Source organism: Sylvia atricapilla, chromosome Z, assembly GCF_009819655.1.
Source record: "Sylvia atricapilla isolate bSylAtr1 chromosome Z, bSylAtr1.pri, whole genome shotgun sequence".
Classification (NCBI taxonomy): domain Eukaryota; kingdom Metazoa; phylum Chordata; class Aves; order Passeriformes; family Sylviidae; genus Sylvia; species Sylvia atricapilla.
In genome coordinates this window covers 61,206,264-61,230,851 of record NC_089174.1, presented here as the reverse complement: position 1 = coordinate 61,230,851, position 24,588 = coordinate 61,206,264, and the positions used below count along the sequence as shown (strand labels likewise).

The following is a 24,588-nucleotide window of genomic DNA, read 5'->3' as shown; positions in this document are numbered from 1 at the left end:
TGTGGGTAAGTTCCACTGTTCACATTCCCCCAGCTATCCAACAGGACAGAAGACCCCTGAGGAAGCAGCAGGACAACATAATAAAAACCTTGTTTACATCCTGCTACAGCACAAGGCCTATCACAATCCTTACCCGCCTGGCAAACACGACAAATCCATACGTCGGAGTGCAGAACAGCAGGAAGTAGAAGGAATCTTTTTACAAAATAAAAAGAAGATGCACAACAACATCACCCACACACGCTCCCCCACTCTCCACCCTCCACCATTAGAGGCCGCAAAAACGCGGATGTAAACACGGCACGGCGCGGCCACCCCCACACGCGGGACCTCCCCTCGCCCCCACCGCCGGAGGGGGCGGCCCCTCGGCCCCCTCGCTGCCGCGTTACCTTGGGGCGGGTGCGGGCCCGGCGCGGGGGTCGCACGGCCTCGGCCATGGCCCCGCTGCCCGCGCTGAGGCGGCACCGGCCGGACGCGGACGGGCGGCGGGACACGCCCCCGCGGCACCGGCCAATCGCAGGGAGAGACTGGCGGCAGGACACGCCCCCGCGGCACCGGCCAATCGCAGGGCGCGGGTCGGGTGGGGGCGGGGTCGAGGCCCAGTGGGCGGGGCGGGGTGAGGAGGCGAGGGAGAGGCGGGGCCAGAGCGGGGGTGGGGAGCGTCCGTGGTGACGGACGGGCAGATACTGCGTGGGGACACAGAGACGCTCCAGAGGGACAGACAGACCCTCTGTAGGGATGGAGTCTCTGCAGGGACAGACAGCGTCCATGGGGACATACAGACATTTCATAGGGACGCAAAGACCACCCTTGGCAATACACGGAGTGTCCGTGAGGACACTTAGTCTATGCGTGGGGTCACACAGGCCATCCATGGGACACTTAGACCATCCATCGGGAGCCATAGATACGCAACAGGGACCACAAACACTCCATAGGAACACAAAGACCATCCATAGGGACACACAGACATTCCATAGGGACATGGAGACCATCCATTGGGACATACAGAGCATGCAGGGGGACACACAGACCATCCATGAGGACACACAGAGCATCCATACAGACCCTCAAAGTGTCCGTGGGCACACACACATGGGGACCCCACAGACCATCCCTACGTGAGTGGAGTCTGCTGTAGGGATGCAGAAACAGCCATAAGGACTCACAGATTGTCAACAGGGACTGACAGAGATTCCATGGAGACCACGGTGCACTATAGGGACCCAGAGAGCATCCACAGGGACTGACATATTGTTCATGGGGACAAACAGACCATCCATGGGGGACACACAGACTGCTGTGGGGACCCACAGACTGTCCAGAGGGACTCACAGGTAAGTCTGTAGTGAACCAGAGACTCCTACAGGGACTCAAAAACTGTCCATAGGGCCCACCCAAGCCTCTGCCACAGGGAATATGGGATGAGGAGCCAAGGATGGGGAGTGTGAGATCACTTCTGTCTGCCCCAGGGCCTGAGACACCCCCAGCACAGCAGGAATGCTGGCTCAGCCCGGGACCAGCAACTGCTGTTCCTCAGAGCCCTATCCTGGCACCGAGCCATCCTCAGGGAGCTGCAGCCAGAGCAGGGCCCAAGCCCCACTAGGAGCAGGAGCATCTTCCAATGCCCAGGAGGATGAGCCTGCCTAGAGCTCAGTTTGCAGATCACAGTTCAGTCAATGGCCTTGAACAAGCGCTGCTCTCTCCACGGGACCTTGTACTTAGGGCTTGAGAAGTCTTTGTATTACTAGTGTAACCTGGAATTTGTTTTATCTATGGGAAAGGTAAACTGTACGTGGGTGTAGGGGGAAACCTTCCCCAGCACTCCAATTTTGGGATTATTTCTGTGCTTTTAGTAAATGCGCAAGCCAAGTTTTAGCCTCACTGGGGACCTCTACATCCAGAAAAGTCAAACAGCAACTATTGTGCTCAGTCAGTAGGAAAATCCTAAGAAAGAAAACATGCAAGTTTTTGCAGAGCAGACACTTTCAGGACAGAAAGCCCTGCAAGGTCTGCAGCTCTTGACTAATCATAAGCACTTCTCAAGCCATTCTCTTTTGGGGTGTTTTCTCCCACTACTGTGTTGGTATTGAGCAAGGACTGAAATTAAGGCTGATCAAGGATGTGATTTTGTAGGTTTCCATCCAGGAGAGACTAGGATGCTTTGCATGGATCCCAAACCCATCCCTGACAGAAAGTGAACAAGACAACTTTAAAAAAGAACAAAAACAGAACACAAGACTCAAAACTTATTTTTTAAAATATATATTTATAGAACTAAGACTACAGCAGGCTCCTTCAGAAGAGTATTTGTATCCTTGGTATTTCAGAAATAAATAGGATAGCTGACTCCTTGGCATGTGCACTCTGCACAGCTCACTGTGAGGCAGCAGGGCAAATGTTAGAGCTCAGTGTCATCTTCCCCACACAAATCAATCCAGTAAAAACCCCAAGGACTAGTGGGGTGAGGCACATGCTGAAGCCATGCAGATTCAACTTGAAAAACATCAGAAACAGCAAATCCTGTTGCTCCAGATTAGCAACCTGGCACCAGGTTTAGACAGGTAAATTGTGTGTTTATCCCCATATCCAGTGTCCCTGTATCCAGTGTCATAAGGCAGTGAGGAGCAGTGAAACAGCACTGCACACAGGGACATCAGAGAGACCAGTAAGGTCTCTCTCAGGCACATAAGCTTCTGAATCAAAGCCATAATCATATCTGTATATGTGGTAACAACAAGGGCAGGAACTTTCAGAAGATGTGGTCAGAAAACAAGTTTCATAGCTCCTGCAGTTTGTTTCCAGTGGTGCATAGGCAGAAAAAGTCCAAAGTTTAGAGAATCACAGAAGTTAATTAGATCATAGAATCAGAGAATCCCAGGATGGTTTGGGTTGGAAGGGACCTTAAAGACCACCTAGTTCTGATGCCTTAGGATTTTAGCTTTTATATTTTTCATATATTTGTAATCCTGCAGTTCTTAAGTATACAGCTCTAAACTCCATATACAGTGTTAGCTGCTGCTTTCCCATGTTGAGCAGACAAAACAATTCCTCTCTAGGCCTGGGAGTTAAGGACACCTCACTGTCTCAGGCCCTGAGAAATGTAAGCAAAAGTGAGTTGGGGGGGAGCAAACTTGGGGTGAATGACTTCCTTACCTGAAGCTGTAAATGGAAGATAGACCCCCAATATGCAAATGGACCAAATGTAAAAAAGTATGAAAACCCATGACGTGTGGTCCATTTTGGGTGTAGCCCCTGGGTGGCTTTGTCTGCCCCAAATGTACCTGATGGCCCTTCAATAAACACAAGTGCTTTTTATTCTCTTAATTTTGTCTGGCCTCAGTTTCTAGGTAGTCCCAAAAAGGGATCAGTTCCAACTCCCTGCTATGGGGAGGACACCTTCCACTGGACCAGACTGCTCCAAGCCCCATCCAGCCTGCTGTCCAGAGCTTACCAGCGATAACCTGATAAACCTAAAAGCTCACAAGGCCCTCATCAGAGAGGTGGTTGGAAGAGTTGAATGAATTCCATCAGATCCTTCCTGGGACCACCCAGCAGGTTGGATGTGACACAGCCTCTCCCTGGGTAGATGTAAATCAGCTTCCAGTGTCAGCACTTGAGCCAGGAGCACAGCTACAGTTAAGCCAGATACACGATGCAACTGCTGGTGCCCCTCTAAGCAAGATTTCTGAGACATGTGAGTAAAATTTCAGCAAAATTACAAGTTAAATCCCCACTAATAAAAGACTTTAGAAACAGGAAAAAGCCCTTAGGAACAGGCAAAACCTGAGATCTAAGAGGGATGCATATACCCTGAACACAAGCCAACCTGCCCAAAGCATCATGCAGCACTCCTCTCAGCACATACAACTTCTTAGTTCTCTATAGAGTGGGAGACTCCAGACTTTCTAGATGGCTACACTTTAGAAGAACTTCAAATCAAAAACTTCTTCTGACACAGATTGTCCCTGTGTCTGGTCCTTTTCTTCCTCTGAGTGTGAAGATCTATCGAAGGAGTTTGCTGATCAAAGGCATAGATTTTTAGTAAGCACTTTCTGAATGTACAAATAATTACCAGAGTCCTCAAATATTCTCTTGAAAAGCAAAAGCACTTCAGCTCTGTGTGTCTGGGAGTAACTGAAAACACCATCTCTGCCACACTGGTCAGACCAACAGTATCTCCTGCCTTCTGGAAAACCTAAAGAACAAAATCAACAGTGTCAAAACCACAGCTACAGCTCAGACAAGCAATGGGAGCATTGACAGGAGTTTCACTTCCAGTCAGTCACCCTAAAATGTCATTCCTTAACCAATGGTCTTTCTTTCTCCACTGTCCCTCCTCTGTGTAGTGGCATCATCTCATATTAAATCCTTTCTTACAGAATCCCAAAATGGTTTGGGTTGGAATGGACAGTCAGGACCATTTAATTCCAACACCCCTGCCATGGGCAGGGACATCTTCCACTATTCCAGGTTGCTCCAAGCCCTGTCCAACCTGGCCTAGAACACCTTCAGGGATGGGGCAGTCACAGCTTGTCTGGGCAGCCTGTGCCAGGGCCTCAGCAACCTCACAGGGAAGAATTTCTCCCTTCTAGCTGATCTAAATCTACCTCTTTTAGTATAAACCATTCCCCCTTGTCACATTACTATCTGCCCAGGTAAAAAATTCCTCTCCTCTTGTATTTTTTTTCTGGGGAATGGGTTTTCCCCAGGACCCCTGAAGCCTGTAACCATGTAGTTTGGCCCTTCCTTCCTTTCTTGACCCAATTGGCTGAGGTCCAGCTATCTTTCCCTTACTCCCCCTCTTTCTTTTAAGCCTCATTTGTTCATCAGAAGTGGGTACTTACTGTGACTGCTAGAAATGTACCAAGCTGTAGCCATCAACTGTGGCATAATCAGGCTCCCCTGAAACACAGAGCACAAAAAATCCCCACAGGTTTCCCATGAGAAGTGCTCATTATGTGACTTAGAGCAGAAGCACCACACACTGGCCATCCATGTTAAAGGGATGGGATGCAAGACTGAACGAGGCTCAAGCCAGGCTGGGAGAGCTGGGGGTGTTCACTTGGAGAAGAGAAGGCTCCCAGGAGACCTTAGAGTTCCTTCCAGTGCCTAAAGGAGGTCCAAGGGAGCTAGAAAGGGACTTTGGGCAAGGGCTGAAGTGATAGCTCCTCGGTGTGGCCAGAAAGTGCATGAAGCAGTAACTCACCTGGTGCACTGCTCGGGGTGGGCAGGGGTCCTCTCCTGCACAGAAGGAAACACAAAGCTGAGGATCTGCATGGCTCAGGGACTCCCTTTGCCCCTGTTCTGCACACTCCAGCTGCCCTGCCCCAGAGGTTTCAGGAGGGCAAGAGGTTTGGCCAGCCTGGGCTTTATGGAGACTTGACAAAGCAAGTCATGGTGGGCTCATCACCCACAGTCCACTTGGCAAACACGGGAATTGAACCTGACACAATGGGGGAGAGGAAAAAAAATAACCAGAAAGCACTGACTCGGGAAAACATTCACAAGTGAGCCTCAGGGCATGTCTTTGTACATGCCTTTGCCCAGAGTGAGACATCAGGAAGCCATAATTGGACATGACTCCTCTCAGCGTGGCAGCCAGAGTGGCAATTCATCCTTAGCATGAGTCTTGGCCCCAGTCATCACCTTGCCCCTGACAGAAAAACCCTTCACCATGTCCTCCCTGCCTAGCTTCTCTCCCATGAGAGTGAATCCAGCTCTGCAGTTCCTCCCTCCACCCACAAATGCTATTAACTCTCCTTGGACAGACAGATCACACCGAGATCAACACGCCCATGCAAGCAAGTATTTTCCTCTAATACCCTTAACTCAAGCTTCCAATAGATCGAAAGATGCCTGTTTTGAGGGTATGAGCATCATTTGCATTAACAATTGCAGTTGTAAATATTACAGACCTTACCTTGATATAGGTACAGGAACTGGACTTCTCGCAGGAGTCACATTTCTCTGGGCATTATAGTAGTTTTCATAAACAACAGGAGCTAGGAAAAGTCGACAGCAATAAAGTACAAGCCTATTACAGACAGAAAATACTTGCTAATACCAACATTCAGCTGCTAAGTTTTTCCCCTCTCTGAGGAAATGCCTGATCAGGAAACTAAGAAACAGGATCTATGATCTCCAGGGGCTGTCAAAAGTGGCAGAGACTAGTGCTTCATGGCAACGAGTGAAACACAAAATGAGTGTTTTCTGCACACAAAATGATGCTCACAAGAGCAGCCTGCTCCATGAGGAGTACAGAGCAGTCAGCACTACTTTCTGAGATTCTACTAAGCTCTTACCCGGAGCCAAACTTCCAGTTTTGCGTAAATTTACGAAAAAATCAACATCCTTCTCAATGCTGCACATTTCCAAACTCTTGCGGATTTCCTCATATTTCTGCAAAAAGGGAAATAAAGTGCGTTTGTATACATCAGGTCAAAAAACAAAGTTTTTTCCCCGTTGCTTGCCACACATAGGGTGAAACTATGCCCAGTACTTACATATGCTTCAGTGTCAGGGGAATCACAGAATCCCAGAATAGTTTGGGTTGGTAAGGAACTTAAAATCCCATCCCATTCCACCCCCTGCCATGGGCACGGACTCCTTCCACTAGACCAAGTTCCTCCAAGCCCTGTCCATCCTGATCTTGGACATTTCCAGGAATGAGACAACCACAGTTTTTCTGGGCAACCTGTACAAGGGCCTCACCATCCTTAAAAAATGTGGGAACCCCAGAGGAAACCTCATTTGCAAGAGTTTCCGCCAATCCTTCTGCCTGCCCACTCATGCCAGTGTCTGTGGTCAATCAAGAGCCACAGCCCAACTCAGATGTAACACAGCTTAGTGCCCGGGAAAGCAAACTGGGCTTTGCTTTCTACGCAGAAAAATGCAGATTTTTCAGTTGAGGTACCTCATCATTTTGGACACAGCCCAGGGAAAGCTGGTTGACGTGGAGCCAGAGGGCATTACGGAAATAGTTGATCCGCTCACATTCCTGAGTCTCAAAGAACTGAAACAACACAAACACAGACAAAACTGTCCATAACATCTTTAAAAAATAGGGTACATCTCTTTTGTCCTGATTGCTTCTCATCCCCACGTGCCAAAAAAAAGCTAACTGCCAGGAGCAGTTTGTGTTGGTCTTCTGCAGGAAACAAGGAAGTCATGAGTCCTCCGGATTGTACAGAGGAGAAATAATCCCTCTGTGCAACCAGGTAATTTAAAGGTGAGTACTAATCTTGGAAAATCTGCAAGACTAACGGGGAGGGAACTACCCAGCACATTTCTACCTCTGGGGAGATGAAGCCAGCTTCCTAAAGGCAGTACAGGTTCCCTGTGCTCCTGTAGTCCCAGCCCACTTCCCTTATACAGTACCCTAAAATCACAGAATCATTTAGGTTGGAAAAGCCCTCTAAGATCATCAAATCCCACCATTAGGCTGCACTGCCAAGGCCCCACTAACACATTTCCCCAAATGCCACATGCACATGTTTTTTTTTTTAACATTTCCATGTTCCAGTATGGAGCAATGATAAAAAGCACTGGGGATGTATGAAAACAGAAGTGTATTGATTGATTAGTCTTCTTGCTGTTTCCTGCCCTGCCCTTTTCCAAGCAGGTTTAAACCCTTTTGAAATCTGCTGTCTGGTACACCTCAATTTCACATGCTTTTACACATTTCCATGAACATCAACACTTGTTACCACTTATGACCTTTGCAACACATGGAGAGGAAAAATTCCACATCATCCATCTGCAAAAGTGAAACTGCTGCTTTCCACTCCCTACCACAGAATCATTAGGATTGGAAAAGCTAAGAACATCGAGTCCAGCCACTAACCCAGCACTGCCAAGCCACCACTAAACTGACTCCCCATCCTAGAGGCTTCCAGAGAAGACACCAAAAGCACACCAGCACAGAGACACCCATGCACACCACACAAAACAGACAGCAAATTCCAGTTCAAAAGGGAAAATAGCAGCCTGAAGAGAAGCAACTCCGAAGGGATCAGCCAGGAATGGGAAAGCTGGTTGCTTTCATCAAGCCTGAAGCAGATCTGTAATAAAATCTGTCTTTGCAGTCCCTGTCAATCCCTCGGTCACAGATCACAGGCCAGCAGCAGAGCAGCTGCTCAGCCCTCTTGCTACCAGTCCGGAATTCCCCCAGCATGTGCTAGAAATGCCTGCTGGACCACTTCCCTGTGAGGCAGTCTGCCTCAGGCTGATACACCCAGAAACCGTGAAGCAGTGGAGCCTTGAATCCAGAAGCCATGCTTGAGACACACACAGGGGTAGCTGCAATAGATCCTGCTGCTTCACTGCCAGGGGAATACACAGACAGCAAATCTGCATTGCCCCTGAGGCCTGCAGCCAGGATTGCAAACCCAGAGGTTTGCACGCTGCCATGTGGAGGTGTTTAGGCACATTTACCTCACAAGCTTTGATGTGCTCGTTCTGCCACTCTTCCCGAATCTTCTCCATTGTGGTCACACTCTGCTGGTAACTCCTGTCTGTGAGACAAATCATATTTTCGCTGAAGGTGTCTCTGTCCATGGCAGTGGGGTTGGAACAAGATGACCTTTAACGTCCCTTCCAACCCAAATAATTTTATGATTCTGTGACTCCATGACTGATATTAATTTTAAAAAAATCCATTCACTAGAAGGTAATTCTAGGGTTGGGAGAAAGGCTGAAAAGGCTGGGAGATCAGGGATAAAGCAGAAGCACATGGCTTTGGCGGGGCCATGTAGTCTTCTCCAGGGAAGTTGTCCACTGCTGCTATCTTGGGCATGTGTTTCCGAGGAGTTCCGTGACCCAACAGCTGGAGCTCACCCACAAGCCATGCCACAGCTTCATAACCTCCTGCCCCTGGAAACATTCCCCTCACCCTCCCAACATGGTATTCTCACACTCACCAGTGTCCTCCAGTGCTGATTTCGTCTGAGCCAGCTTCAGGAACAGCTGCCAAAAATGGGAGAGACAAAGAAAGTGGAGAAGGGGCTGGGTGCATCACCAATGGCAGTGCAGCCCCACTGGGGAACATCACCAGCCACCCCATCCCACCCCAAAACCCAGAGCTGGGAGAAGAGCCATGGGACATGAAAGCTGCAAGAAAAGACATCCCTTTCCCCACCTACACGGCGGCCACCCACTTCCCCTACCTTCTCCTGCTGCTTCTGCGTGACCAGGTTAGCATTGCGGTGCACAGCCTGCTCCGCCTCGTCCTTGTCCCGGCAGCGCTGCTCGTACAGACGCTTGGCCTAGGACAGACACCACAACAGACAGATGCAGACACACCTCAAGGGGAGGCCTTAGGGAAAAGCTCAGCCTGCAAGTGAACAGACTGCCTGCAGAGCACAGAATGGCACAAAAGGTGCCTTGCAGCTTGGGAAAAGCCTTGCAAGGCAGGCTGCTCTTGGATTGGGGTGAAACGGTCCTGGCAATCAAGGCCATAGACATGTCCAGAGAAGGGGTGGGGAACAGGCATGAGCACAAGTTTGATGAGAAGCAGCTGAGGGAGCTGGGAAAGGGGCTCAGCCTGAAGAAAAGGAGGCTCAGGGGGGACCTTCTGGCTCTGCACAACTCCCTGACAGGAGGGGACAGCCAGGTGGGGGTCAGGCTCTGTTCTCAGGTAACAAGGGACAGGAGGAGAGGAAGTGGCCTCAAGTTGTATCAGAGGAGGTTTAGAGTAGATATTCAGAAAAACTTCTTCACAGAAAGGGTTTTCATGCCCTGGAACAGGCTACCCAGGGGAGTGGTACAGTCACATTCCATGGAAGTGTTCAAAGGTGTGATGTGGCACTTGGGGAGATGGGTTAGTGCTGGGCTTGGCAGTGCTGGCAAATGGTTGGATTCATGCATCTTAAAGGGTTTTCCAACCTAAATAATTCTCTGATTCTAAACCATTTGTATCCAACCCTGCAAGGCTATCACTAGCCATGTCTTTGGCATGCTCTTCACTGTTTCTGAGCACACCCTGCACACCACTCGCAGAGACATGGCATCAAGAGTCACAGGAGAGGAGGAAACCCCTCTCATTTAAGCCTGTCCCAGTGCTCTGCGTGCCTCTGTGTGTGTGGGAGAGGGCAGCATGACTCCACATGGCAAGAAACAGCAGCACATTTGCTTTACCTCCATGGTTTTCTTGTACTGAAGATTCCTGTTTTTGTGAATTGCCTCCATTATCAGCTCTATCTGTAAAGACAACAGACCTGGGGTCAGCACATCACTGACCATCAAAGCTCCAGAACACACTGTGTAGCTTAGAAGAGAATGAGCCACAGATCACAATGAGATGTGTTTAAAGACCTTCAAGCACCCAAATCATCTTCACAAAACTCATATTTGGTGCTTCTGCCTAGGCCTTGAATTGGGTATGCAAAGGAGCTCTACAAACTAAATCCTAGCAATATATAATACTTTATCACCTCCATAGACTCTGGCAAAACTGAGAAGCCCACTCCCCTCTTCTATATCCAAACCAGTTCCTGGTTCTAGCAGTTTTCCCTGGTTTTCCAGACAAAGGAACCTAAAGTCAGAAGAAGTTAAAAGACTTGGCCATTTTAGCAGCCCCTATGGAGATCATACAGCACTATAAACAAATGCCTTAAAAACATTCCAGTGCTGTGGCTGCCCCCAAAAAGCACACAGAGAAGACATGGAAGTGAGAAGAAGGAAGTTGGAGATTACTACACAGCTCAGCACAGTTACAACACATAGGAAGGAGCTCAGTACTTCCCCAGAAGCAAGGCCAGTTAGGGGCGTGGCAGAGGCTAGGACATGGCATGAGACAGCACGAGGATCAGCCCTTGCTGGGGTAGGATCAACACCCAGCGGGGTGCCTGCAGTGTCTGACCTTTTTCCGATGCAGCTTTTGCTTTTCCCTGAAGTCCTCCATCTTCTTTGCTTCCTCCCGAAGGGTTTGTGCCAGCTGTATATGACCTTGTCCCACATTGTCTATCTCTGCAAAGAGAAAATAAATTCAATATTTTATATATATATAAATACATATATATATATATATATATATATATATATATATATATATTCCTAAAGAGCCTGTTTCTCAAGTCAACTTAGAACACACCACACACTGTCATTCAGAAAAGTGAAAAAGCTCCAGCTTGTTTGAAGCAGCATCCAAACAGTGCTCACCAATGTAAGGATCAGTCCTGCTGGGACCTGCTCCCCAGTTTGAGAAAACTCTCCCCTTCATGCAAGTAAATCTAGGCATGTTTCAACACATTGCCTTGCCCCAGGCCAACATACAACAACTTGGAGCACAGAAAAATGAAGGCTAAAACAATCTCAGGTTCCTCTTGCTCAAGGCGAGCAGCCACAATGTGAAACACCACTCCAGCAAGTCCACCAAGGGAGTGGAGCCAAATGCCAGGTCCAGATTCCACCCCAAAGCTGCTCTGTACCCACAGCTGTGAACTGTCAGCAGTGGTGAGGGCAGAGCCATGCCAAGGAGGTCCACAGGGGCAGCAAAGAAACCTGGATCAGGTAAGGGATGGACTGGGCACACGATAACAGAGTGCTCACGGTCAAGGTCCTGTCTGATGGTACCACGGCAGGATGTGACACATGACAATGTACACTGGCCAAAGCACCATCTTTTAGATGCTCCAGTTGGAATCAGTCCTCAAGTTCAACTATTCCCCCAGCACTGCCAAGCCCTTCGCTGACCCATGTCCCCAAGTGCCACATCCACATGGCTTTTAAATCTCTCCAGGGACAAGGACTCCACCACTGCCCTGGGGAGCCAGTGACAGGGCTGGACAACAGTTTCCATGAAAAGATTTCCTAGTATCCAATCTAAACCTGTGCTGGCACAGCCTGAAGCTGTTCTTTCTTGTCCAGTCCATGTTCCATGGGAGCAGAGCCTGACCCCCCTGGCTGTCCCCTCCTGTCAGGGAGCTGTGCAGAACCAGAAGGTCACCCCTGAGCCTCCTTTTCTCCAGGCTCAGCCCCTTTCCCAGCTCCCTCAGCTGCTCCTGGGGCTCCAGCCCCTTCCCCAGCTCCATTCCCTTCCCTGGACACGCTCCAGCCCCTCCGTGTCTCTTGTCCTGAGGGGCCCAGAGCTGTCCCAGGTCTGAGGCATGAGTTACAGTGCGCTTATGAAGAGGACAAGCCTGTCCAACAAACTCCAGAGGAGCTTCCCATGCACAGCTTCCTACGTACTACATAAACATGACCTCTGAGCTCTAGCCAGACCTAAAAGCCCAAGAGATCCCAAAATGATGCCCTGTGGGTCTCCAGTCTCACACATGTCCTGGCTCACTTTGTCACAAACCGCACACACAGGGATGAACCAAGCCAGCAGTACAGCCTGTGCCTGGCCTCAGCACTGCACAGCTTTAGAGATTTCTCTGTTTTTTTCTTCCCAAGCAGTTGCCTTCAGGCTTTTACGCTGCCAAGTGTCCTGGCAAACACAAAGAATTACTTACGTTGTTTGAAAACATCAAGGGATCTCTTCAGCGTGCTGAAAAACACAGGCAGGGCATTAAAAAGGGTGGAAAAGCACAGTCAGGCACAGGCACCAGCAGAGCACCTCTTCCAAAACAGAGCTCACTCAACAATGGCCAAAGTACCTCAAAACACATTTATTTACCCTCTTAGTACCTCCAGCTTTTTCTCCTCTCAGCAGATATAACACAGTTCACTTGGTTTGACACTTATTTTACATCTTTCTGAACACTGGAGGCTATTAAAAATTCAAAGTTTCATGACAAATGTTTCCAGCAACCTCCTAAAATCATCATTTAAAATCATTATTTGGAACACATGAACAATTTCAACATGGTGCATTTGCCAGCAGTTGGGAAAGTAGGGAGCTTTTTTCCCCTATTAATACTGCACCGTAAAGATGACAGAAACATTTTAAGTGACACCTCAATATAAAACTGTAAGTAAATGACCAGGGCATGTATAAAGTAAAGAAACAAAGGAGGAAGCAGAAGGCACTAAGGGTCACTTGGGAAATGGAGCAAACCGTGGTGGCCACAGCATGCTAGGCTCTAAAGATTTGTGTGGTTTGAGTCAAGGAAGTACCTGTACTTCCCTCTGGCTACAAAACCTGTCCAGAGGTAACCCAAGGTCTCATGATCATCAGCTTTCTGCTGACCCACCAGCTCACATTCCCCCTGAGCATCTATAGTGCTTTGGTTAATCTGTGGCTAAGGGAAACTTGGTGGGCTCCAACTCGAAGCAGATTCCCAACTGGGAACTGCTCATTCACGAGAATTATTTCAGCTCATCTTCTGAATGTCCCAATCACATGTCAGTTCTGTTTTGTCCCACAGCTTCCTTCCTTCTCTTCCTCCTTTACTGCTTCAGGGACAACCATAAAAGCAACTGTGAACTTACTTCAGTTCCGTCTGCCCACAAGGCTTCTTCTTTGACAAGTTTATGAGCTCCTTGCCATATTTTTCTTCTATAATTGCTCTGGTGAGGAAAGAGAGAAACCAAAGAGAGAAATCATCTATTGGTTTGGATTGGAAGGGACCTGAAAGCTCATCCAGGTCTACCCTCTGCTATGGACAGGGACATCTTCCACTATCCTAGGTTGCTCCAAGCCCCATCCAACCTGGCCTTGGACAATTCCAGGACAGGGCAGCCAGAGCTGCTCTGGGCAATCTGTGTCAGAGAGGGTCCCACCACCCTCACAGCCAAGAATTCCTTCCCAATATCCCATTTAACCCTGCTCTCTGTCAGTGTGTGGCAATGATTACTCTCCGTACCTGCACTAATCCTTAGGAAGAGCACCTGAAGAAGAGAACAAGTTTTGTGAGGTGGCATAAATAATACCTTTGAGAGACCGTATTATCTTCCCCTCTTGAAAGAAAGGAAGGAGGAAAAGAGAGTCCATGTGTTTCAGTGTAAGGTCAACCAGTTCTCTGCAGCTGCTTTGAAATCACTACAGACAACCAGGGCTGGACTTGCTTGGTAAAATGTAGTTCTCTCCATGTGGGCAACCCTTGCTGTTTGTGGCCAGTGGAAAGGAACACTGCTAGAGACTGCCATTAGAACATCTACTGCATAAAACAAGTAACACCTCAAATGCCTTAACTACTAACACAGACAGAGACCCCGGTGTGGTTGATTTCTGGAGTTTGGCAATGAAATTCACCTACCTTAACTCTAAAAACTCCAGAAGCAATAGGGAAATTGAAAAAAATATGTATTGATTGTTTTTCTACCTAACAACGTTCCCATAAACTTTGTTTGAGACAAAACATCCAGCAGGCACATTCTCCATAGCTGGAACTGTATAACAGCCATGTTGGACAACTGGGCCAAGTCCAGAGAGTGGCAAATCCAAGACCAGCCTCTGATCACTTCCTGGGTAGACACTTCAGTGACAACCTCCTTCAAGACCAAAGAGGGCACAGGATGTAAAGAAGGCTTTTGGCACTACCTGCATTGTCACAATTGAGTGAGTCTTGGTTCTCAGTGTCTACTTCCTCAAGTGGAAGGCCCAAACCTTTCTGGAACATGGGATTACAGTCTGAACAGATGTAGGTGCATCAGACACTTTCAAGTGCAGTTCTCCTCCTGTTCATCCCCATTTTGTTTGTTCCAAGATGGTCTGTACTGAGACGTGCAGTCAGAGGTTGGTTTTCTCTAGTTGTCCTTATCAAAATGATATTAATTCAATGTACAGCGTTCTACAATGCTCTTCATACTTTGCCATTGCTAGCCAGATGAACTATGAAGGCAAAATACATGGCCAGATCATCGCAGCTGTTTTTGCAGCCACAGAACCTCTGTGGTTATCTCCTCTGATTAATAATGGGAGTACCTAGCCCTACCACTTTCTAATACTGAATCTGTGGGGTGTTCATAATATACAGAGACAAAGACAGGACAAAGCCATGGCTCTCCTAGGCCAAGGTCTTCCAACATGATCTTCAAGGTAAACAGCAAGGTGAACTTCATGGGACAGCATTTTAACATCAGTTAAACATGGCAGAAATCAAACTGGGAATACCAGGAGTAGAGCCACAGCACCAGTTTCAGGCTCAACCCAATCCATTGTCAGAGGCAGCTCCCTACCTTTCCTTCAGAAAGTCTTCAAATTCTTTGCAGTTCTTCCTGCCATCATTCAGATGCTGAATGATGCTGTCATAGCCAACTGTGCTGGTCAGATCCGTGCTCTGAAAACACAGAAACAGGAGTCATGTCCTTGTGCAATCCATGCCCACTGCCACCTCCTGAAGCATTTGTACAGGCCATGGTTCAGTGGGAGCAAAAATGCAAGTGCCTCTTCATTGAAATAACATCTTTTCTTTTACAAGTAGGAGAGACTCCAGAATGAGAACAATGGTGGCAATTTGAGACAAGGTACATCCGTGCTAGTCACACTTGCCATAGACTTCTGAAGGGTCAGTGTTTTCTTCCAAATTATTCCTTAAAAACATAAATTGCACTGATGCAAGAAGAAAAAAAAAAAGAGGAAGAGGAAGAGGAAGAGGAAGAGGAAGAGGAAGAGGAAGAGGAAGAGGAGCAGCAATGACATAGGCTGACTTACTCTATCCCGTTCTTTCCCCGTTCCTATGCATGGCTGCAGAAAAGGGAGCAATAGTAGGAGCAGGTATGAAGCTCAGCAATAGGAAACAAAAGCCACTAAATGTTATCAGGAAACCTGAAGAGGCCAGTGGCAGGATGGAGAGATCCAGGAAATGGTTCAAAGCCAGGATGAGAGTATGCAGAGATCTGGCATGAAAGTGTGGGCAGCAGAAGAGGAGATTTCTCAAGAGTTTATTCCTGGTGCAATAAAGGAGGAGGAGCAGGAGTGGTATTTGTGATAAAGAAAGAGTTTAATTAAGGGGGATTCCCTATTTTAGTACTTGACGGTCAGTGACCAAAAAGCAAGAAGTGAAAGGGAGGTGTGGTGGAATGGGACTAGCGGAAAATCCACAGCTACCCCAGATCAGCTTTGCAAGGGAAGACAGGACTGCGGAGCAGAACCTAAGCAGAAACCAAACTTCATTTACAAAGTACAAATGTCCCTCCAGAATGAGGTTAGTACTGATAAACCTCAACTAGCTCTCAGGTTGCTCCACATCTTCACTCATCAGGTCCATGAAAAGGAAACACTGCATTGGAGTCTGACATCATTACATTTGCAAAACACAGGAACAGCCTAACTTGAATTCCTATTCCCACTTGCAAAGGAAACAAAATGGATGCAAAGCACAACTGCTGGTCACTGCAAGCCGTCTTGGCTTATGTAACCAAAAGTTTATTCTATTCCATCTCTTGAAACCCGGTTGGGGAGGTTTTCTTTTTTTTCTTTATCTGTTGTAACTCCAGGAGGGAGTGGGTGGCTGCCTTCTCTGATAACAAGCCAGCTGTTAAAACCAGGTGAGTCATTGTTTCTTACCTCAGTTCACCCTCTCATTACCCCCATGGGGATATCTTCTGTTAATTGGCCATTAAAGCTCACCAATGACATGACACATTACATCATCTCATTGTGAGATGCTCTACCCAGAGAGGAGGAGCCAAACCATCCTCACCTAGATAAAAAGGAGTCACAAGTGTCACCAGACATCCAGTGTTCCCAAGGAACTCCCGAAGGAAGACTGGACCCATCTCTGGACCCATTTTCTCTATGGGACCATCTTTGCTTCCAACAGGACCACATCTGCCACTCCAGGAGGGCTTACTTTGGAATATTTCCAATGCACTGACCAACAGCGTGTCAGGTTGTATTTCTGTCAGGTTTTTCTAGGATTTCCTGTTTGTTTGTTTGCTTGCTTGCTTGTTCTTTTGTACTAAAACATTTGTATTTTCCAATAACCCTAGTAAAGAATTGCTATATCTATTCCTAAAATCTTTGCCTGACAGCCTTTTAATTTAAATTATTATTAATTTATAATAATTTGGAAAAGGAGAGTGAGGGGGCTTACATTCTCCATTCTAAGGGAGACTCCAATCTTCCCTGGCAGATACCTGTCTATCTAAATTTAGACACAAGCCCAGGCAGGAGGAAGGGTCAGAGCCCCATCACTGCAGGTCCAGGGGCACCTGGAGGCTCCTGCATCTTCTTCTGCTACCTGACACTTTTGGGCTCTCTATGTCAGGCAGAAGAGTCAAGGGGAAAACTGGGAGTATACATCAATAATGTACACTAAGTTCCTTGTTTTATCCCTCTTTCTCCCACAGTAGAAGGATTCAGTTCCAGCACATGTGTTTCCTAAGCACACACGGCCAGGCCAGACCTCAGGGTGGAAGGTGTTACATGAAACACAGAATCACACAATTGTTTAAGTTAGAAAAGCCCTCTGACATCCTAAACATTCCCCATCACTGCAAAGCCGTTCACCTACCCAGGTCCTCAAGTGCCACATTTATATGGCTTTTAAATTCCTCCATGGGAGTTTTCCATGGGAGGAGCTCCCAGCCCAAATGGAGCCAGGCAGGGTTGTATGGTGTCAAATCAGTCTTTTCAGAAACCTTCTGGGCAGTTTTGGCACAGAAGGTGTCAAAAGGACGAGCAAGACTGGTGGTGTTCAGCCTGGAGAAGGCTCCAGGGAGCCTTCAGAGCTCAGAGCCCTGTCCAGTGCCCACAGGGGCGGCAAGGAGAGCTGGAGAGGAGCTTGGGACAAGGCATGGAGGGACAGCACAAGGGGGAATGGGGGGACTTCCTACTGCTAGAGGGCAGGGTTAAATGGGATTTGGGAAGGATTTCTTGGCTGTGAGGATGGTGAGATCCTGGCATAGGTAGCCCAGAGAAGCTGTGGCTGCCCCATCCCTAGAAGTGTGCAAAGCCAGGCTGGACAGGGCTTGGAGCAACCTGGGATAGTGGAAGGTGTCACAGCCCATGGCAGGGGGTGGAATTGATAGTCTTGAGGGTTCGTTTCAGCCCAAACCATTCGGAGAGTCCGTGACTACAAAGGCAGGGCTGGCAACAGCAATGGAAGAGGAAGTGCAACATGGCAAGCACAGAGCCATAGGCACAGAGAAGAAGATTTAAAACCATAATAAACTAACACAAAGGCAATTAAGAAGGATGGGGAGTCATAGCACTCCCTGCTGAAACAGAGAATGAGGATCTCTCTTGCCACCCTCCAGCTCACATGTGTCCTGGTCCTCCCTGCTGGGCAGAGCTCTGAGCCCACATGCTATTTAGAGGACAGCCTATGGAAACTGCCAACAGATGATTTCAAGGTGACAAAGCAGCACCTGATGTTTCCTGAGCTCACAGGACATGCAGCTCCCCCTTCTTGATCTGCTGCCTGGATTTGCACCCAGTGGACTCAATAATCACAAGGAATTTGTGTGGTGCTTGTGAGGTTTTGGGGTTTGATTGCACTTTCAGCCAAAACAAGGACTAAAATACTCTGCTTGGGATGTAAAAGCACATCATGATCCTGTCTGAGTCACAGCAAGCTGCTGAGCTTCACGCTTCCATATTCTACCCCACTTTACATTGAAAAGCTCTACAGACAACACACCCTGTGAAGGAAATGGCATTGGAGAAACACAGAAACATAGAAATTTTTAAATTAGAAAAGCCCTCTAAGACCGTTAACTTCAACCACTCCCAGCATTGCCCAGTCCACCACTAACCCATCTCCTCAAGTGCCACATCCACATGGCTTTTAAATCTCTCTGGGGATGGGGACTCCACCACCTTGGGCAGCCTGTTTCTAGGATTAATAACCCTTCCCGTGAAGAAATTTTCCCTAATATCCAATCCAAACATCACTTGACACAACCTGAAGCCATTCCCTCTCCTCCTGTCCCTGTTCCTTGGGAGCACAGTCCGACCCCCCTGGCTGTCCCCTCCTGTCAGGGAGCTGTGCAGAGCCAGAAAGTCCCCCCTGAGCCTCCTTTTCTCCAGGCTCAGCCCCTTTCCCAGCTCCCTCAGCTGCTCCTGGGGCTCCAGCCCCTTCCCCAGCTCCATTCCCTTCCCTGCACACTCTCCAGCCCCTCCGTGTCTTTTGTCCTGAGGGGCCCAGAGCTGTCCCCAGCACTGGAGGTGCCTCAGCAGTGCCAGCCCAGGGGACGGGCCCTGTCCTGGGGCTGTGTCACACCATGGCTGGGACAGCCCAGGGGCCATGGGCCTCTTGCCCTCCTGGGCACTCCTGGGTCCTGTCCAGCCGCTGGCACCAGCACCTCCAAGAGCCCTTCCCAAAGGGCCTTTTCCAGCCCCTCTACCCTAGCCTGGAGCTCAGGTGCTGGGTGACCCAAGTGCAAGATCTGGCACTTGTTGTGATCTGTTTTTGTTGAACCTCACACCACTGGCCTCAGCCCATGGATCCAGCCTATCCAGATCCCCTTGGAGACCCTTCCTGCCCTCCATCAGTCTGTCCCAACCTTCCCAAACTGAAAGGTTTGGAGCACTGCATTTGCTCATGGACCATCTCTTGAAAGGTCTATATTTATTCCAAGCTCTCAGTACGTTTCTTCAGCTTTGCACGCACTTAGAGAAACACACCAGAAGCCAGTGACTATTTAAGTGGTCAGAAACACTGTGCAACCGTAGCTGGCTGTGCTGTCCTTGCTCACAGTCAGTGCAGCCTCAAAATTATTGTGTTCTACACAAGTTGCTGAGACAAAGAGAAAAATCAGGTTATGCTGGTGCCTGCAGGGAACAGGGTGAGGAGAGGCTGCACGAGGTTGCAGTTCCTCCCCACCCCATTACCAGAAGGGTACACAACTCAATGAGACAAAACTCATTGTAGGGAGGAAAAGGCTTTGCTGCAAATCCACCCACCTGGGTCCAGCACCATGAAAAAAGCAGGGTTTTGATTAGGAATTTTCCATTTGAAGTATCCTTCCCCTATGTCAACACCTTCCCTGCTCGTCCCAGAGACACCAAAAGCAATGGACCATTCTGCTTTGATTCAATGACTTCTTTCCACAACCCCCACCTTGTTCCTTTGAAACAACGACCTGGAGATTTCACAATGCTGCTGCTAAGTTCCACCAGGCCAGTGCCTGTTTAGAGAAGGACAATCAGGGGAAAGGGGAAATGAAACAGCCACCATCAGTCAGCAGCCAGGGAATAAACCCAGGAACCCAGGGCTGCATACCCCCACCACAGCTTGTTTTAGCAGCGAGCAGAGCATTGCTTCATTGAAGACAAAATTACCAAAACGCCACTCTCCAAGTTGCAACCTATTAGCCCACAGATTAGAATTAGAGTGGTTCTTAGCATTATTGTCATTTCTATTTTTACCATATGGTTTTACAGCACCAAAGTGCGTTGATGAGACGCAGGGCTGTTGGGTTACCTGAAATATGTGCAAGAACAGGCTTGTGGACAACAAGGCATGTACTAAGAAGGTGGAAAAACAGTGAAAGAAAAGAACTCACATGGTGAAACAAGAAAAATGAATGAAAACAAAACGTCACACGTGCCACCCAATTCGTAGCAATCACTACAGGCAGAGCAAGGGCAAACAAACACTACCTTTGGGGTACTCTTGTTTTTGCACAGCTCCCTCACAGGCAGCAAGATACACGGCCTTTGGGAGCAAGTGACACAGGAGTTAGAGCATGAAGGGCAAAAAATGCTCAACTTCAGGCATGTCTGGACTTCAGTCCCTGAGCAACCAGGAGCTGCAGTGGGCTTCCAGAAAGCAAACGTCTTTATTTAAGAAAATTCATCATCTTGTATTGAGACCCGAGAGCATGAGCAAACTTCAGCGCAGAAAGCCAAGTGGCCTTGTGTTTTCCTGACAGAGCGCATCAGGAATATCATACCATCAGCCCCAGCAGGGAATAGGAGCCAGTGCAGAAGCAGACACAGCATCCACCAAAGGAACCAGAACTGTTTAAAACCAAGTAAGTCCCCAGGTGAGGCTGGAAGCATAGTTCTGCTACCCTGACAGAGCAAAGGGTGGGCTGCAGCTTAGCCTAGAGTCATGGAATCCAAGAATGGTTCTGGTTGGAAAGGATCTTAAACGTCATCCCATTCCACCCCCTTCCATGGGCTGTGACACCTTCCACTATCCCAGGTTACTCCAAGCCCTGTCCAACCTGCCCTTGGAAACATCCAGAGGCAGCCACAGCTTCTCTGGGCAACCTGTACCAAGGCCTCACCACCCTCACCCATCCTATCCTCACAAAGAAATTTGGAGGTCATCACACACAACCAATCACATTTCAAAGCTGGAAGATCCAATACCAAAACTGGCCTAGGTTTTGAGACATTTTTAGTCTTTGTCCCATCAGTTGGAGCATACTTCCCTGGAGCGCTCTCAAAGTCTCTTCTTTCTCATCAGGCTGTCCTAACCACTGAGAAAATTGCTCCCACCAGAGTAACATACATTTTTCCCAGTATTTAGAGATTCTGCAGGTAGAGTGGGATGATGAGTTAATTTTGGGGAAAAAAAAAAAAAAGAAGACATGGACATTTTGTTGGACTAGCAAATCTGAAGCTGAGCCAGCATCACCACTAACAAACAATGCATGGCAGAATCTGCCACCTGCCCAGGATCATGCAGCAATAGCCCTCTGGTCTCACCTTGTCTGACAGGGGAAGAACCTACAGAGGATGAAAGTTGTGCCTCCAACCTCTTTGTAATGATAGGATAAGGAATGATGGTTTTAAACTAAATATTAAATATGAGGAAGATATTAATATTAAATATAAGGAAGGAATTGTTTATGGATTGTTTATGACTAAGGGTATTAAAACACTGTCACAGGTTACCCACACAAGCTGTGGATGCACCATCCCTGGAAGTGTTCTAGGCCAGGTTGGACACAGCGCAGACCAACCTGGTCTCGTGGAAGGTGTCCCTTACAGAGAGACTGTTGGAGTAAATGGTTTTTAAGGTCTTTCCAAACCCAAACTGCTCTCTGCTTTTATGATTCTAAGAAATCACTTGCTTCAGCAAAGACTTCTCCTTCTGTTTTTGCCTTACACAAAGCAATCTAGGAGGAAAATTGCAGAAGGAAGCGTCTACCCACTCACAGCACTCAGAAGCAGGTGGAAACTGGATGTGCAGCCCTCCACACCTCATCTTGATTTGGTTTTTTTCTTCCTACCCTTACCCTTATTCATCTTTCCTCCTCAGCCCTCACAGCTGATGCACAGTCACCAGTACATGGTGTGGCAGCTGCTTGGGGTGGTACCTGCCTTTTCCATGGGCCCAATGACCACAGAAGGGCCTCAGTCTCTCCACTGACTCACATCCATCATGTTCCTGTCCAACCTCCACCCCAGCTGCCTGCCCCAGGCACGTTTTCTCAGTCAGGGGGCTTGGAGCACACAGTCTTCAGGAAGGACAAAACCCAGGAAAAATCTGTGGCCATACCAGTGGTTTGAGACTAAGCGAGAACCAGGGATTATTCAGGAAATAGTTGTGTTTGCAGTAGAAGTGGCCAAGCAGGGGTGAGTGCCCCATGCAACACCCCAGATCCGCCTTGTCTTGGGAGCTGGAGGCCACTCTTGTACTGGTGTTTTCTCCCACTGAGTCCCCTCCTCCAGGATCCTCCTCCAAAAGCACCACACCACTGCTGGAGAGGAACAAACCGGGCAGAAATATCCAAAGTCAGCCCTGCGGTGAGCAGCTCTTCTTCAATCCAACGTGCCACTGAGGCACAACAAACCCTGTCTGCTCAGCTTTTCTGGCATCACAGTTATTCCCCCAGCCCAGGGAGTGCTGCCAGCACCCTCAAAACCTCCCCTCTGCCTGTTTGCAAAGCGAAGGGAACACTGTGGAAAATTTCTGTGTAACAAATAGCTGGGAAGCAGCTCCCAGATGCAAAGTTGGCTTTATTCCTCGCAGCAGGCTTGAAACCTGTGTTTACATATTTACATATTTGACAATGCTATGCCAGTTAACTTACTGATGATGCTGGATGATGTTGGTACTCTGCATTTTTTCCTCAGCACTCAGGAGCCCCAAACCTGGTGCCAGCTCTTCCTGGGGCCTGTGTTTCTCTCCCACATCCTATAAGGGAGCTGCTTCCAGGCAACATCTGGGAAACCCTAAGCACCATTCACAGATGAAGATTTTCAGCCCCAAAAGACCAAATACGGTAATTTACTTCCTGGTTGCCAATACCTAGAATGAAGGTCCACCACAAGAGGAACCGAGCAGCCACAGAGTTGAAGCTTTGCAGCAGATATGTGGGTTTCTTGCACTTTTCCTTTTATAAAAGAGTAATTCAGACTGAAAAGAATAAATTGTGGTTTTCCCAAAACTGTGGGTTTTCCTTCCTGGCTGAACAGCTGGCAGCAGCACCACACTGAGTGACTTGCTCCTAGTCCAGGATTAGCTCCACATCAAGAGAGCATTTTTTGCCATGGTGTCTCCAAGTAGTTCACCCATGGCAAATTAATATCAAACCCTTCAGCCTGCCACTAACTTCCTCCAGCAGGGCAGCAGCAACTTGCTGGGATTATTTTGGCTGCGTGGAGCAGGCTGTAAAGCCACAATTCTCAAGACATGCATGGTGGGCAGGCCCTGCTGGGGATTACAGAATCCCAGAATGGTTTGGGTTGGAAGGGACCTTAAAACCCATTTCATTCCACCCCCTGCCATGGGCGAGGACACCTTCCACTATCCCGAGTTGCTCCAAGTCTCGTCCAGCCTCCCCTTGAACACTTCCAGGGACGGGGCAGCCACAGCTTCTGGGCAACCTGTGCCAGTGTTTTATCAAACGAGAGCGTTCAGCATAGTCAGCCCACGATCACGATCGCTTGCTATAGAACCAACTCTAACCAGACAGCAGTGATCCCTCCACCTCCAGCTGTGCCCCCCGGTCCCGCCTGGTTCAGTCCTCGCTGTCCCTGTCCCGCCGTGCTCCCACTCACCCAGAAGTGGTCTCTGAACCGCGCCTCCCGCATCCTGCTGCCGCCGCCGCCGCGCTCCGGCGCTCCCTGCCCGGCGCGGCCCGGCCCGCCCCGCGGCGTCTCCTCCCACGCACGGCTGCTCCCGCCCCAGGACCCCGAGGAGCGGGACGTGCTGCGGCAGGCGGGTGGCGCGGGCGGGGAAGGGAGGCTCGGCATCAGCGCACCGTGGGACATACGCACCCGTGACGGCCGATCCCGCTGTGCAGCGCGGCTTCCCCGAGAAAAGAGGGAGCGGGAGCAGCCTGGCCGGCGGCTGCACAGTCATGCTCACAGTACACCCTGCCCGCCCGGCTCGGCGCTTCAGGAATATTTTGGGAAGGTTTCATGGAATCATAGAATTGCTTAGGTTGCAAAAGTCTTCCAAGGTCATCGAGTCCAAGCATTTGCCCAGCACTGCCAAGCCCACCATTAACCCGTATCCCACACATCCACATTCAGACTTTTTAATCCAAGGATGAGGACTTCATCACTGCCCTGAGAAGCCTGTGCTAAGGCAGGAAAACTCCCCAGGTCAAAAACTTTTCCTGATATCCAATCTAAACCTACCCTGGCACACCTGCAGGCTGTTGTTTGTCCTGTCCTTGTTCCCTGGGAGCAGAGCCCGGCCTGCTCGGCTGTCCCTTGTCAGAGCCAGAAGGTCCCCCTTGAGCATCCTTTTCTCCAGGATGAGCTCCCCCAGCCGCTCCTGAACACACAATCCTCCTTCACGACACACAGCCCATGTCACACACAGTTTTTTAGGGGCCATTTGGCTGACA

General features: G+C 48.8%; 2 protein-coding genes across 2 annotated transcripts in view; both read right to left on the bottom strand.

Moving 5' to 3' along the window:
- EPG5 (ectopic P-granules 5 autophagy tethering factor) overlaps positions 1–487 on the bottom strand; it is a 55,480-nt gene extending 54,993 nt beyond the window's left edge. Inside the window, exon 1 of the mRNA XM_066339155.1 lies at positions 390–487. Within this exon, the coding sequence (XP_066195252.1) occupies positions 390–437 (48 nt within the window). The 5' untranslated portion in view covers positions 438–487. The remainder of the gene's footprint in view (positions 1–389) is intronic.
- Positions 488–2,249: 1,762 nt separating this feature from the next.
- Positions 2,250–23,851, bottom strand: PSTPIP2 (proline-serine-threonine phosphatase interacting protein 2). Its single transcript, XM_066338493.1, has 15 exons — positions 23,792–23,851; positions 15,064–15,164; positions 13,375–13,452; positions 12,456–12,490; positions 10,862–10,968; positions 10,138–10,200; positions 9,168–9,266; positions 8,922–8,967; positions 8,437–8,516; positions 6,917–7,015; positions 6,306–6,402; positions 5,924–6,005; positions 5,210–5,244; positions 4,848–4,905; positions 2,250–4,198 (listed from the first exon to the last, which is right to left on the bottom strand). Exons 1-14 carry the CDS (start codon positions 23,822–23,824, stop codon positions 4,856–4,858), a joined length of 1,005 nt encoding a protein of 334 aa, XP_066194590.1. The 5' UTR covers positions 23,825–23,851; the 3' UTR covers positions 2,250–4,198; positions 4,848–4,855.
- Between the last annotated feature and the right edge of the window lie 737 nt (positions 23,852–24,588).

What these genes read in the sequence shown, in the direction of transcription:
- PSTPIP2 (XM_066338493.1), bottom strand. Translation starts at nt 23,824, where the DNA reads ATGCGGGAGGCGCGGTTCAGAGACCACTTCTGG. An exon ending in GAAGACTTTCTGAAGGAAAG is followed by an intron (nt 13,453 to 15,063) that starts GTAGGGAGCTGC and finishes TTTCCTCACCAG; the next exon opens with AGCAATTATAGAAGAAAAAT. An exon ending in TGTGGGCAGACGGAACTGAA is followed by an intron (nt 12,491 to 13,374) that starts GTAAGTTCACAG and finishes TGTGTTTTTCAG; the next exon opens with CACGCTGAAGAGATCCCTTG.